The sequence below is a fragment of the Balaenoptera acutorostrata genome, chromosome 5 (genome assembly GCF_949987535.1).
Source record: "Balaenoptera acutorostrata chromosome 5, mBalAcu1.1, whole genome shotgun sequence".
NCBI lineage: Eukaryota > Metazoa > Chordata > Mammalia > Artiodactyla > Balaenopteridae > Balaenoptera > Balaenoptera acutorostrata.
In genome coordinates this window covers 20,225,252-20,240,295 of record NC_080068.1, presented here as the reverse complement: position 1 = coordinate 20,240,295, position 15,044 = coordinate 20,225,252, and the positions used below count along the sequence as shown (strand labels likewise).

At 38.5% G+C, this 15,044-nt stretch overlaps 1 protein-coding gene across 1 annotated transcript in view; it reads right to left on the bottom strand.

Annotated features, from left to right (window-relative positions):
* Positions 1–1,681: 1,681 nt before the first annotated feature.
* The window catches only part of DAPP1 (dual adaptor of phosphotyrosine and 3-phosphoinositides 1), a 60,120-nt gene continuing 46,757 nt past the window's right edge, over positions 1,682–15,044 (bottom strand). Inside the window, exons 5-9 of the mRNA XM_007172902.2 lie at positions 10,481–10,528; positions 9,035–9,097; positions 7,535–7,620; positions 4,836–4,923; positions 1,682–3,509 (exon numbers count right to left, since the gene is read on the bottom strand). Of these exons, the coding sequence (XP_007172964.1) occupies positions 3,441–3,509; positions 4,836–4,923; positions 7,535–7,620; positions 9,035–9,097; positions 10,481–10,528 (354 nt within the window). The 3' untranslated portion in view covers positions 1,682–3,440. The remainder of the gene's footprint in view (positions 3,510–4,835; positions 4,924–7,534; positions 7,621–9,034; positions 9,098–10,480; positions 10,529–15,044) is intronic.

Here is a 15,044-nt window from a genome sequence, read left to right as displayed (position 1 = left end):
GTAGCCTCCATGGCGTGGAACTAGGTACCTGGGGGACAGGGTTCCCAGGAGTGACCCTTTTCACTGTAAACTTTACTTATTGAGTTAACTATCCAAAAATGATAAAATTAACTAAATAAAATATTTTAGCAAACAACAAAATTTATAATAAAATGGTGATGAGGTATTTGGGAAAGAAAGTTGTATCACTTGGGGTTCACCAAAAAACAACCAGTAGGATATATATGAATTAGACTTATTTCCAGGGACTGGTTACCTGATTTTGGAAATTGGCAAGCCCCAAATCTGCAGGGCAGGCCGGAAGCCTGGAAAATCTCGGGCAGGAGCTGAGGCTGCAGTCTACAGGGAGAATTTCTTCCCCGTGGAAACCCCAGTTTTGCTCTTGAGGCCTTTCAACTGCTTGAATGAGCCCCACCCATGTTATGGAGCGTAACCTCTTTTATATAAATTCAGGGGATTGTAGATGTGATTAAGCACATCTATGAAATACCTTCATAGCAACATCAAGGTGAATTCTTTCTCAAGAAGGCTCTTGCTTTATTTTACATGGCTGTCCACTAGCCAGACCTACTTGAAATGTCCACAGACTGGGCTGTTCTGTTTGTTAGTACAAAATAAGTTATAGAAGTTGAGGGTTAAGGGTTTAAAAAACAGCAGACATACTAACTTTATTGGATTTGATTTAAAAAATGGGATTGTGAGAGTTGTATTTTTACTTCAGTGTTCTAATAACTTATTGGATTTTACAAATTCCCAGTCTGTGATAGAAAATAAATTTAAAAAGAAAAAAAATCTGGCCCTTTTCCACAGATAATTTAAGAAGCTCTGCTGGACGTCATGCCCAGACAGCCTGAATCGTGGTGAGCAGAGTGTAGGCTCAACGTGGCTGGCAAGACTTCGGCAAAACGACAAGTTTGCTGCAGTTGACCTGAAGTAGCAGTAGAGGAGGGAGGTAGAATTTATATTCACCCTGTAATAATACTCTTGCTCTCTGCCTGAAACAGCGACTCGGTGTAACTCCCTGACCTGCACTCCGAGCGTGAGTGAGAGGGAGGGACCAAAGAGCCCAGTCTCCCGAGTGCCACGTGGCTGGAGGAGAGGGCTCTGGCCTGCTGAGTGTTCCCCTGTCTGGTGGCCCAGGAATAGGGGCGGGTCTCCCTCCGAGGCAGTTACAGCCACCTCACTGTTGAGCGGGGCGCTCCCCTGGTCCAGAGGCAATGGTGCTTCTGTGGGGCAAGATTTTCCCGGGGTTGGTGGGATTCTGAGAATAACTGCTAATCCTTTGGCTGTGTCTTGAGGTACTTTATGATGAGCACATACTGTTAGCGACAGAGCTTGACACAGACAGCTGTTCTCCCAAACAGCTCCACTCCGATTCGGCACGAACCATCCTCCCTCGTCCTGGGGCCCTTCCCTGAGCTCTCTCAGGAGGTGAAATCGTGATCACTTCTCAGGGCTGCTGAGAGCAGGTAAAGCATCTGGGGTAGTACTAATTGCATAGTGTACGTTAGATCGCCCTTTTCATGTCTAAACCCTCCAAAAGCTGAAGCCCACTCCATCATATAACTTTGTGTGCCTTACTTGCAGTATTTATCGTATTTACTTCTGTACGTCATCATGGATGTATTTCTTATCTTTTCCATATTCAACTGAAAACTCCTTGAGAACGGGGACTATTTCTTCAACTCTGAATCCTTCAATCCTTTGTAGCTCATAGTCTAACCAGAATGGATTCTTCATTGCTATTTATGATATTAATTGGTTATATTTCTTTTAAATTACAGTTATTAAAAACACTTTAATAGCAAAATATTACAGGCGCAGCAAAATCATGCTGTTTTTAATAAACATAACCAAAGAATGTAAATAAACATGACATATTTTACAAAAAATAAAAATATTACCTACACAACACCCTTGGATCTAAGAAAACAAAACTGTACATCTCAGTGAAGATTTATGTCTAAGTCCTTACTTTGCGAACTTGACACAATACATTTTAACTTGACATTTGCTTTATCCCGTATGATACAAACATTACAAAATACATTAAAAACCTTGTTGAAACATACAAAAATTTAATGTAATTTCTGAGTCCTAGATGTTTAAATAACAGAAGAAACGTATTCAACAAGGTAGCCCTTTGGACTGCAAGAGCAGCGTCATATCATAGCTTTGCTCCACAACCTTTTTGTCTGGGTTCTTCCTCCACTTTTGTCTCCTTTCAAACTTCAGTCTAAAAAAGCAGTATTAATAAAGATAATAGAAGGGGTTAAAATCTATTTAGGAGCTCTGGATGCCAGTATCTCATCCCCCTATTTCAATCCCCTTGTTCTAGCTTGAAAACGCTGTGTAACAAACACATCATTACCCTTTGCATGTGGATTTAGTGTTACTCCCTCAATAGACAAAAGAAGTTGCTCTTGAATAAGGCGTACAGTGCAAGGTACATCTTTCTTCTCTTGGGCCAATACCTCCCTCTCACTCTGGGGAAGGGATTGTTATAACACACTCTACTTGAAAAGTTTCTTTCAGTCTGTTTGAGAAGTGTTGGATGAAGATAACTTAGTGCTTACAAGTGCTCTACTATTGTTACAATAATAATTATCGTGATGATAATTATTATTACACTACAAGTTACTACTTTATCACTCTTCCTCAATTTATGTTTTCTCACTCTTTAAAGCATTTCCCCCAAAATGACTAAAAGAGATGCTTTTTTAAGATTGTACCTTCCATTATCCTTATCATCTTGCCCAATAACCCATAGGAGATTTAGTTCTCACAGGTTTATCATTAGAGGGGAAGAAAGGACCCATTAGATATCTGAGCCTTTTACAAAGAAAGAGAAAATAAATACTACAAACATTTTCCATTTTAGTTTTGGAAATTGTTTTGTTTTTTGTATAAAGGGGAAAAAAAAGTAAAAACAACACTGCTCCCCCACCCCAATCTTGGACATTTGCTATCTCAATACACTTTCTGAAAAGCAGTCTAAACCTCGGGCTACATATTTTGCTGTTTCCTTCCTGGATAATAGCACAACCTGGAAGTCAGATGAGTTGACCCTGGTGCAGAGTGGGACTTTGGGTAACTAATGTCAACCAGCTTGGGGACAACAATGAGGGAGAACAAAAACCATCTCCCACTGCGTGTTCTAAGATCGAGCACGCCTGGTCGCAGTGGTTCATCCGTCTCCATCAGAACGAGGAGCCTTCGGTATTCTCAGGGACATGGCAGGATCTTGAAGGGCAGCAGTTTTCTGTGAGTCAGCAAATGAGGTGTCTTCTGAAAGGTCCAAATCCGCATCTGCTTTTGATTTGTTTCTGCAGAAAAATCCTTAGTCAGCTTTCATCTGAAACCTGCTGTGGATCACAACATCAGGAACGTTCCACCCTGCTCCTGGGTCAGGAGGACCCTCCTCATTGAGGAAGGTCTGTCTATTTAAAGATGAATGACCGAGATCGGATTGTGCCTTCCCCGTGATCAAGCTGTTTTCTTATTTGAGACTGCAAGAAAGCACACCCACGTGTATTTATTATTGAGCAACTTTAAGATAACAAACTTTGGCTTTTGACAAATATTAAATAAGAAATGCTGACTAGTAAGAAAACTGTGCAACTACAAATTAATTATCATGTCCCCTCCTCCCCAAGTTTTATTCAGGTTTTCTGTATTTTTCTCAGGAGACTATACTGTAAAGTGGTTGCTAAAACACGCACAGATTGGGAACTGGCCTAATAATTGTAGTAATCCATAAAATGCAATACTATTCAACGAATCAAAATGAAGATATAGATCTAAAGTTATTGATATGGAAAGATGTTCATGATATATTGCTAAGTGGAATGAGCAAGTAAAGAACACTACAGAATGATTAAATTTTGTTTTTAATACTTATTTGCAGACAGAGAAGTCTGAAAGGATGTGCAATTGATATATTTTTACTTTAAATTTTCTATAATGATTGTGTCACTTGCATAGTTACAAAATAGAAGAAATAAAAAATGATTCATATTTGAGCAAAAGCTTCATATGGCAGAGTATTTCCCCATTGAATATCAAATACATGGGAACTATCTCAGAATGAGTGGTATATTGCTTTGGATCTCAAACTGAATAGATAACCAAAAGCAAAAATCCCAGTATTTAGAAAGGAATATTCAAAAAGATTGTATATATCAGCTAATTTCATTAAAAAAATTAGGAATAATTGTCTATAGTTGAAAACATGAAGGGTTTCAAGATGGTATTTATAGAAAATTTAAGAAAGCTTTAAGGACAAGTTCTCAGCTAACAACTCACTAACTTGCAAACACACAAAAAATGCATGAGACTAGTAAATTCTTATAAGCCCTTTGTCTTCCTCCTGGGAGGTACATAGAAAGCAGATAAATTAACACACCTTTTGTCCTTGACTGGCACAAAGTAACTGGACATTAAGCTAAGTCTCTCTGGCAAGCCTCCTTCTCTGACAAAATACAAGGATTTTCTACTATAGAAATATGTCAGCTTTCCTCTGTCTGACCTCTGGTCCCACATGTCCTCCTCCAGGCAAACTTGGACCAGCCCACACACTTATAGGAAGCCTGATAGACACCAGGGTGCCAGGCTAGGCTCGGGGGCTGAGACCCCAGTGCATCTTCGTTCTTTTTCTTTTATTCCTTTCTCCATCCCTTCCACATCCCAGAAGAATGAACAGATTCTTCCACAAGCCTGCAAGTAGACCTCCTGTCCATTCTCGGGGGTTGTCTGACTCTTTCAATAGAAATATGTTTGAAATCATCAACATGTGATTTCTGAGTACTAGGCATCCAGAGACACGAATAACTCACCAATTTCCAGCGTAATATCTTGATCCACTCATCAGCTTCTACTCCTGTCTTTGCACAGAGATAAAATGTCCTGAATGGAAATACTAAGCTGATAAGACAAAAGAAAGAATGTAAGACACTCCAGATAGTTGGTTGAACATCTGTTAGTTGAGCACTAATTAGAGTATTCCAAGGGGAAAAAGAATTGACGAAGAACCTGGGTGAGAACTTGAGGAGTTGGTATATGTGGAGCTAGTCCTGCCAGCAAACGCAGAAATGTTGAGGCTGTAGATTCATATTATTAATGCAGGCCAGATCTGTATTTTCTAGTGAGAGTCCAAAGAAAAAAACCAGGTCCAGGTCACCCCTAGATCACTTTATTGTTCATGTCTTAGACTGAATACACATACGTGTTTATTCAGCTGATCTGTTAAATGACTCAGAACTTGTGCTACGATTCAAAGAACAAGCAAGACAGATAAGAGAGTTTGTTGAAGGAGCTCATTTGTGTTAGCTGGCTTCAGCGAGGATGACACTGCCCTCTGTGGATGAAGGCAGTGTTTTAACTTTTCAGGGCAGGAAAAAAGACAATAAATCTCTTCAACTATTTATTTTGCCCACTTCTGGCCATGAGTTAATCTTTGCTGAAGGGAAGACAAACTTGCCTACTGGCATGAAAGACTGTACTAGGAATAGAGTTAACTCCTCCTTTGACTGTCTCTTTGGCTATAGAGTCAAAATCGTCTGACATATCTTGCCCACACCTCCTGTCCTTACAGTTGAGATGCCAAACAAACACTAAAAATCTTTTTGTCCTTTTTGTGAAAAAAGAAAAAAAGAAAAAAAAAAAAAAAAAGAAAGCCTTGGACTTCCCTGGTGACGCAGTGGTTAAGAATCCGCCTGCCAATGCAGGGGACACCGGTTCGATCCTTGGTCCAGGAAGATCCCACATGCTGCGGAGCAACTAAGCCCGTGCGCCACAACTACTGAGCCTGCACTCTAGAGCCTGCGAGCCACAACTACTGAGCCCGCGTGCCACAGCTACTGAAGCCCGAGTGCCTAGAGCCCGTGCTCCACAAGAGAAGCCACTGCAGTGAGAATCACATGCTCAGTATCGAAGAGCAGCCCCCGCTCGACGCAACTAGAGAAAAGCCCGCGCACAGCCACAAAGACCCAATGCAACCAAAAATAAAAAAATTAATTAAAAAAAAAGAAAAAGGCCTTAAAGTGAAATCAGAAGGGTTTCTATATCCTAAAACCAAAGCAGTATATCTGGTTATACCAGTAATTAATGTTGAATAGACAAGAGGTAAGTCCCTGTGTATAAAAGGTAAACACTGACGTGAGGTCTGGTTGGGCAGTGAGTAGAGAGAGGGGAAGCTGGGGGAGGTGTGATATTGTGTACAGAACCAACTGCTGGAATTGTCATTGTTTGGTCCTCCCTGGGAGAGACATCATTAATTGCCTGTTAATACAGATAATTTTTCCTTTCTTCTTGCTAACAGAACCCCAGGTGATAAATTATAATTAGTTGGAGCCAATTATGATCGTATTATACTGTTTTCTAGCTTCCCCTGCTGCTGGTGATGGCCATGGGACTCAGTCTTGGCCAATGAGATGAGGAACAATCTGATAGAAGAGTTTCTGGGAAAATGTCTGCTTTCCTGATACAAAGGGCAGACCTGGCTAATACCATCCCAGCATCTTTCTTTATGGCTTACATGAAAATGTGAGGCCTGCAGTTAGAGTAGCTCTCTTGGACCCTGAAGTAGTAAGCATGAGGGAAAGACCAAGAGAATTGTAGAGACATCGGACCTAACCTTGTCAAGGTAGCTGCCTATCTCCCAATTGCTTGTTATATGAGAAATATAAACCCCTGTTAATTCATATGGTACCTTTATGTGAATTTTGAAAAGATTTCCATTATTGGTTGATACTATACAATCATTAATTAATAATAGTTAATGTTAATTTTCTTAGGTGTGACAATGGTATTGTAGTTCTATAGGTGATTTTTTTTTTTCTTAAGAGATGCAAATTTAAGTATTCAGGGGTAAAAAGTGCCATGATGTCTGCAACTTACTTTCAACTAGTTCAGGGGAAAAAAAGTGAATAGTTAGAGATAAAGCAAATATGGCAAAATATTAATGATTGATGCATCTAGGTGAAGGGTCTATGGGTATATAAGTCTTTCAATTTTTGTATGTTTGAGAACTTTAAAATAAAAGTTGGTGAGAAATAAGACACTCTTTTCTCAAGATACTTTACTTCTCCCAGTTAGAAAATTGTCATGATATACTGATTGTGACAGAACAAAACACTTTTGTGCCATCTGCCAGAATTGTCATCATTATACAAATCACTCACTGTTGGAGTCAACAAAGTTGAAATTGAAATTGAATAAAACACCTCAAAGGAATAAAAGCTGTCTAAGATGTGAATGGCATCCTACTTGTGCAGTGCATCATACTTGTGCAGTGCACAACCTAAACAATTATACCCAGGAGATTTTCCTACTTGTTTAAGTCACTTTAAATGAGGTATTATGTCACACTCGGCTGAAAGCACTTCTGACATACATGCCCTGTGTGATGGTTAAACCCACCTGCCTCAGATCAGAACATTTGTACACATTAAGACATACAATTTTTTATTCTTCTGCTAAACTAAGTGTCTGGCAAGAAGACTTTTAAAAACATTTACTTCATAAAACAACTTACCAAAAACAGTTCACCCTTTCCTGTGAATAATCAAATTGTACAGCCGAACATTCTGTTAAATCTAGGCTCCGAATTGGTTCTGGTGACTTAAAAGAATAAAATAAAAGGGCAAACTGTGTCATCATAAGAACACACATACAAATCTGTACATCACTTGTTCCCCTAACAAGTCTGCACTATGAGCGACTGTCAACTTTCCTTCTACTACGGGGACTGATTATAGAAAACCTTCCTAAGGGAAGTCACATGCTCATCTGGGGATTGGCTTTTCATGAAACTGGACATTAGGAAGAGATTTTCTTTGTCAATTTAAATTTGGTGGAGATGGATTTTTAACACGTGGAAGGGAGTCATATTTGTCTCCCATGTTTTTAAACATCCACTTACTCAGAAATTTTGTGTAGGAAAGATGAGAAGAGATGAAATAATTTTAAATTTGTTTAATGAAATCGGCATGAGAAATGGACGTATTTTTGATAAAGGGGGACACTGCTGCAAGAGACAGTTAGTACACTGTGGCAAGAGAACAATTCCATTGCCTTAGACGGAGGGAATGATGTCCCCAGGGAGCTAGAGGTTAGCCAGCCCGAGAGAGCCGTGTCTGGGATACACATCTCGTCTTTGCAAAAGAACACTGCTCATATCAGGAATCAAGAATTCACATCTCCAATCATTCATAGGATGTTTCAGCTGCTCATAGGAAAATTTCAGGGATCTTGAAGGCAGACATTTCATCTACAGGGCTCTTTTTTTTTTAACATCTTTATTGGAGTATAACTGCTTTACAGTGTTGTGTTATTTTCTGCTGTATAACAAAGTGAATCATCTATACATATACATTTATCCCCATTTCTCCTCCCTCTTGCGTCTCCCTCTCACCATCCCTATCCCACCCCTCTAGGTGGACACAAAGCACCACTAGCTATCTATTTTACATTTGGTGGTGTATATAAGTCCATGCCACTCTCTCACTTCGTCCCAGCTTACCCTTCCCCCTCCCCATGCCCTCAAGTCCATTCTCTACATCTGCGTCTTTATTCCTGTCCTGCCCCTAGGTTCATCAGAACCACTTTTTCTTTTTTTAGATTCCATATATATATGTGTTAGCATACAGTATTTGTTTTTCTCTTTCTGACTTACTTCACTCTGTATGACAGACTCTAGGTCCATCCACCTCACTACAAATAACTCAATTTCATTTCTTTTTATGGCTGAGTAATATTCCATTGTGTATATGTGCCACATCTTCTTTATCCATTCATCCGATGATGGACACTTAGATTGCTTCCATGTCCTGGCTATTGTAAATAGAGCTGCAGTGAACATTGTGGTACATGACTCTTTTTGAATTATGGTTTTCTCTCAGGGTATATGCCCAGTAGTGGGATTGCTGGGTCGTATGGTAGTTCTATTTTTAGTTTTTTAAGGAACCTCCATACTGTCCTCCATAGTGGTACAGGGCTCATTTTTAAAGGGAAAATATATTATCATGTTTCTCACCATCTGGTCTTTGAAGTATTTCAGTTCATTCCTGTGCAAAGTGAACCACCTCATTTTCCAGGTCTGAAAAAAAAAAAATTAAAACATGTAGGTTTTGAATACAGGACCATAATATTTGAACTAGTTAATTTCCTTTTGTTGTAAAAGTACGTAAAAGATTAGATACAATAAAATATTCTTGCAGTGTTGTTTCTGAGGAAAAAACTTTCAAAATAAAATAAAATTTTAAAGTTTCAAAAATTAAAATGATTCCATGCATTAAGCTCACAACGGAGGCAAAGATAGCAACATTTTTAAACAAAAGAAATAACCTATCATAAACGTTCAAGGTGATTTATAACAAACCGCTGAAATGTCCATCTTAATAAGACTTAATAATCTTAATAAAACTCCATAATAAGAATAGATATCATTTTTCAGCACCTACTGAGGGCTACATACTATCCTTGGATGTTTATATACATTATATCCAATCCCCATACATTGCCAAATATTGGGTTGGCCAAAAAGTTCGTTCGGGGTTTTCCACTAGCCTACGGAAAAACCCGAACGAACTTTTTGGCCAACCCAATATTATTATTCTTGTTTTACAGATAAGCAGATTGAGGTTTAGGAAGCTGAACCACATGCTATTCTAAACCTTGCCTAAGAATTCCATGGCATTGGTGGAAAAACAGTTGTTACCCACTGCCTCTTTCTTATGTACTAACAGAACACTAATGATGTTGGGTGGCAATGTTCCCAGTGAAAAGAAGTAACTGGATTTAAAAATAATGCTGTGAACATGAATACTTGCTCTCCTTAGGGAGCATCCAGTCCAGTAGGGACACAAATAACTAAGTACTTAAGTTAAATTCAAGCAGGCCAATATCCTCGAGAGGTTAAGTGTCCTGACTCTTAAAATGGGAAAGAACAGACACATTCCATGAAGGTCTTCTTGGCACGTGAAAATGAAATAGAGTAACTTTAAAGGTACAATCACATAAATAGAGGATACCCCCCCAACTAGTAAAGTCCTAAATTTTGTTTTCTGTGGGATTTTATAATACACTTACATTCATGCCAGTGATGGGTTTTTGGGAGCCTACTGTTAGGTAAACATTTCATCCAATTTTCACTTCTTTTTTGTTAAAAAATCTTAAAAAGCCAAGATATGTGCTAGAGTTAACTTGCTACGTTCATCCTCAATCATTGCATCAAAAGGATTACATGTTTTCTTAGGTATTAAATGTAGGCTATTCTCATACATTTGGCTTTGCCAAAGAATAGTCAAGTCATTTTCCAGAATTTTGACTAATATTGGCCATAAAGATGAACTCTGGAAACAGGTAAATATTATAACTGGGTCAAAATAAGTAGGTTCTGCTTTTTAAAAAGGCAAAATGAGGGTTGCGCCCCCATGGCGTGCTCTCTTTCTTTGTGGCTGGCAGCAACGTGCTTCCTTACCTTGACGAGCCCCCCCTGTTTGGTGAGGTAACCTTCTTTGGTGCCCAGCTGAAAAAAGAAAGAAACAAGTGAAGCCCAGAACTATCACAACTTTATTTTTGTCTTTCTATTTCTGTCCTATTTTTAAATGAAACACAAGTTTGCCTTTGATCTTTAAGTAATTGCAATAATTTCAGTTCTCATCTAGGCACTTGAAAACCCTCCGTGTGTTGTGAGAGACTGTTTTCAGACCAGATCATCTGGCGTGATTCTGTAGCAACAATGGACAGATTCTCCTCTAACAGGAGTTCGCAGTTTGCAAACAATCAGCCACATCATACCACTTATAAAAGTCGGCATTGGGCAAAGTGTGTGTGTGCGTCCCAGCTGCTTGCATTGTTGGTGGGGTGTTATGCACATAAATATGTCCACACACACTGACATGGGGTCAGTACCTGGGAAACTCTGGATTAAGCAAAGAAGGATTTCTGTACTTCCCGGAGTCTGTTTTATGCTAATATGCTTCATGAATTGTAAAGAAGGAACATTAGGAATAGCATTTTCAACATTTATTTTATCATGTAATTCTCCTTGAAACCCCCTTTTATTTTTTTGCAGACCGTCTCTTGAGACCTATAGTCCATGGAACAGATTTTCATGAGTGCAGATTTATTTACACTGGATTCAACCAAAAGGGATTTGAAGTGAGAATGAGTCATTCCTTTTAACTCACTCATCATTAATTCCAGAGTAACAGCAACATTACACACTTAGCTGGCACCTATAAAATGTAAGGAATGGTGGGGTACTGTGTGAATAGAAATTTGCACAAAACCAGGACCCTCAGATGAAAAAAATTCTAAGTTCATAAATTTCCAAAGAAATTGAATTCCTGGTAAGATGTTATGTTCTAATATAATGTCATAATATATCTTATATTAGTAAGAAAAAAATGAATAAAAACTGGGAAATGACTTGTTGATATCAATGTTTTTTCCTGGGAGTTTCTAGAGTATGTTTCCCTTAGGTGAATTCTCCCTACCAAATAAAAAGAGGAACAACAAAGAGAGTGAAAACTAGAAATAATATATGATCACCTCCTCTACAGTTCTATGGCATTTAAGTAAGGATGAACTTCCCAGGCGTTCATTTAAATAATGCTAAATAATATTGGTGAATTTGATATGAAATAATCAGCTTGATTTATTTTGACACTAAAAAAAATTGAACTGACTGAATTGAGTTTGGGTATTATATTATGGAAACAGAAAAAAATTAACGTTTTGGATTGTTGAGTCTGCAGAGGCAAAATAATTAAGGGTAAATTGTTTCATAGAAGACTCTGATAGAATTATTTACTAAAATCTTACTAAGGGATATGCTATTCACTCTATCTTACCTCCATCCAAACAATATAAGTCTAGTATCTTTCTAAGGTTTTGATAGATACATAGAAGTTTGCAGAGAAAGAAGCTGAGAATACCAATTTTATTCATGGCCTCAGGAGGTAAGAAAGGAAACAACTATACAGCAGATTTGTTTTTAAAAATATATGATCTGTAATAAGAAAGATGTTTATAATAGCCCCAAATTGGAAACAACCTAAATATTTTAAAAATAAAGCATTAGCCTGCCTACCCTCCTTTCTACTTGCCTCCCTACCTGCCTTAAATTTAGTCCAAAATCATCAGGTGGGATGAAGCAAGGCAGGCATCAGTGTGTGTGTGTGCAGGGCACTGGTGCACCTTAGTACAGGGTGGAGTCAAATCAGGGAACAGAGGGCATCTGTGGGGACAATGGTGGGAGTGGCAGCTCGGTGCCAGGCATTGAAGCCTGGCAGGGCGAGGAGGGCTTCCGCCCCAGAGGCGTGAACGTGCCAGCCAGGGCACAGTTTCAGAGCCAAGTTGGGCTACGTGGGCATCTGCGGTAGGGGAGGGAGTGAAAGTAGACAGGCAGTGGGGTTCCTGCCCAGCTGCAATTGGAGATTGATTACATTTGACTGATCTACAAATAAGTGAATGTATTGAAGATAATGGAATCCATGTTCCTCACTGTGGGGAAAGAGAGTTACAACCACGAAAAGTGAAGAAATTAAAATAAGCCTTGTGGAACTGGAGTAGGATTGGAGGTATGGGTGCAAACCCATGGATAGATGATAGATGATAGATAGATAGATAGATAGATAGGTAGATAGAGAGAGAGAGAGAGATAGAAAGAAATTTAGAACTAGAAAGAAATACAGACAGCAATATAGGTAAGTGTACATATGTATAGACATACATATTTTCCCTAGCTCTGTTCTCAGAGTGGGCTGGGAGAGTGACATTCTGCTAATAATGCAACTGTAGCACCCAGATCTGGATTTCTAAAGTACTACTCTCCAGAAATAGCTGATTGTAGAGCTGGATACAAGAAAAGTACAAGATAAGCCTGGAACAATTTGCTGTACCAGAAATTAAGAAAATTCTCAAAGAATTATGAGGTATGGATACAAAAGTCATGTGGAAATAGCTCTTACTGGCCAAAACTGGGGAAATTTGAGGGATCAAAATAAATAATAACAGTCATGATTAGAACCCATGATATAAAAATAATTGGATAAATTCAAAGAATAAAAAGCTTTTCTTTTCAGTAGAATGACAACCAATAAATGTAAAAGGAATAAGACAACCACAGAATCACCACTTGGCAACAATCACAGTAATAATTAAAGCAGCCAAGAAACATCAATGGATGATAAAATTGGTGGATGAAAGTTTAATGAGGAACAGGATACCTACTTAGTCTCAAATAATGTCCCCCTAAAATATTTATTAATGACAAAGGGAATAAGGTGACTTCAGAGTGAAGAAACCTGGCAGACACCAATTAATCAGGTCATCAAACACACTGGAATAAGACAAATTGAAATCGTGTTCCATTTGACAGGATGCAGTGAGACGTGCAGAGCATCACTTTTGTGGTATTTCTACTAAAAAATGCAAAACCCGAATCTAATCGCAAGGCTACAGCTGATAAGTTAAAGTTGGGAAACAGTTCACAAAATAATTAGCCTTTAATATTCAGAAGTGTCAAAGTCACAATATCAAGGAAAAACTGAGGAAGTGTTCCAGAGTGAAGAATACTCAAGAGGCGAGACAAATAAAAGCAACTTGTGATCTTGGATTGGATCCTTTCGCTCTAAAGGGCCTTACTGGGAAAACTGGTGATGCCTAAATGAGATCTGTGGATGGGACCATGGTGCTGTATCAATGTTAATTTCCTCATTTGAATGGCTCCGTGTGGTCATGGGCAAATGTCCTTGTGTGTAGGGAATACACACTGAAGTACTGGGGTGATGGCATCATGCAGGCAATTTACTTTCTTTGTATTGTCCTTTCAATTTTTCTATAACTTTACAATTATTGAAAATTGAAAAATAGCATGTAAAAATATAATAGAGAATTAACAAAATAAATTATGATATATCCAAATAATGAAATGTTAAGGAATTTGTTTTAATGATGTTTTAGAAGACTATGTAATGATGTGGAAGATGTTCACAATATATAATTAATTAAACAAGCATATTATAACTCTACAGTGAAGAGTGGGGGAAGATGCCATAATGAAACTGGTTAGTCAATGTTGTCTTAATATTGTTGACAATTCTGTAAAGTTCCTTTTTATGAATACTTCTATTTAAGCCATTTCACCTTTGTTTTGAAATCCTTCCCATTTAAGGAAAAAATGTGACACTTGCTGAAAAGCTTGTAAGAAAACCCCTCTTCTGCCACCCCCCTTTTTTTCCCTTTTAAACCTTCTTTAAATGACAAATCTTCTAGGTTATTAAGGTTGTGAGTTTTTATTTTTGTTTGTTTTTAATGAGCATTTGTCTTTTAGAATAGGATTGTGTGATAATGTTTAAATGGACAAAACCAAACGTGACTTTGTGCAGTTAACAAAATATATATATTGATTCAAGAAAAAGACTAGAAGGATAGACACCAAAACTGTGAGAAGAGCTTCAAAGACAGAATATTGGAAAGGCCAGCATGCAAGGGAGGTGTCTAAGAAGAGGAACTGTAAAATGTGCTGAAAAGATAACATAATAAAGACAGAAAGAGGTTGCAGAAGCAAAGGAAACAGAATTTTTAGAGGAAGAGAGTTCTGAAAAATGTCAAATACCACAAAAGGGAAGCAAAGGAAGCTAATGAGCCAACGTTTGACATAGGCTCTGGTCTATGTCAACCACTCGACATATATTATCTCCCGTAAACTCTACTAACATAACTAACTGGTGGTTTGCAGTCCCCAGGTCCAAAACTACACCTCTTTCCCATCTCCCACTCCTCCTGCAATCTCAGCCATCTCAGTAAACAGCAGGAGTATTTACTCCGTTGCTCTTTCCTTCACACACTACATTCAATCCATCAGCAAGTCTTGTTTCTTCTACCTTTGAAACACATCGTGAAGTTGACCAGTTCTTATGCCTTCCTCCTGTTCTAACTACTATTCTTATTCCCCTCTCTGGTTTCAACTACCATGGTCTCTCACCTGGACGGTTGTCACAGCCTCCTAACTGGTCTCCTTGCCTCCAACTTTG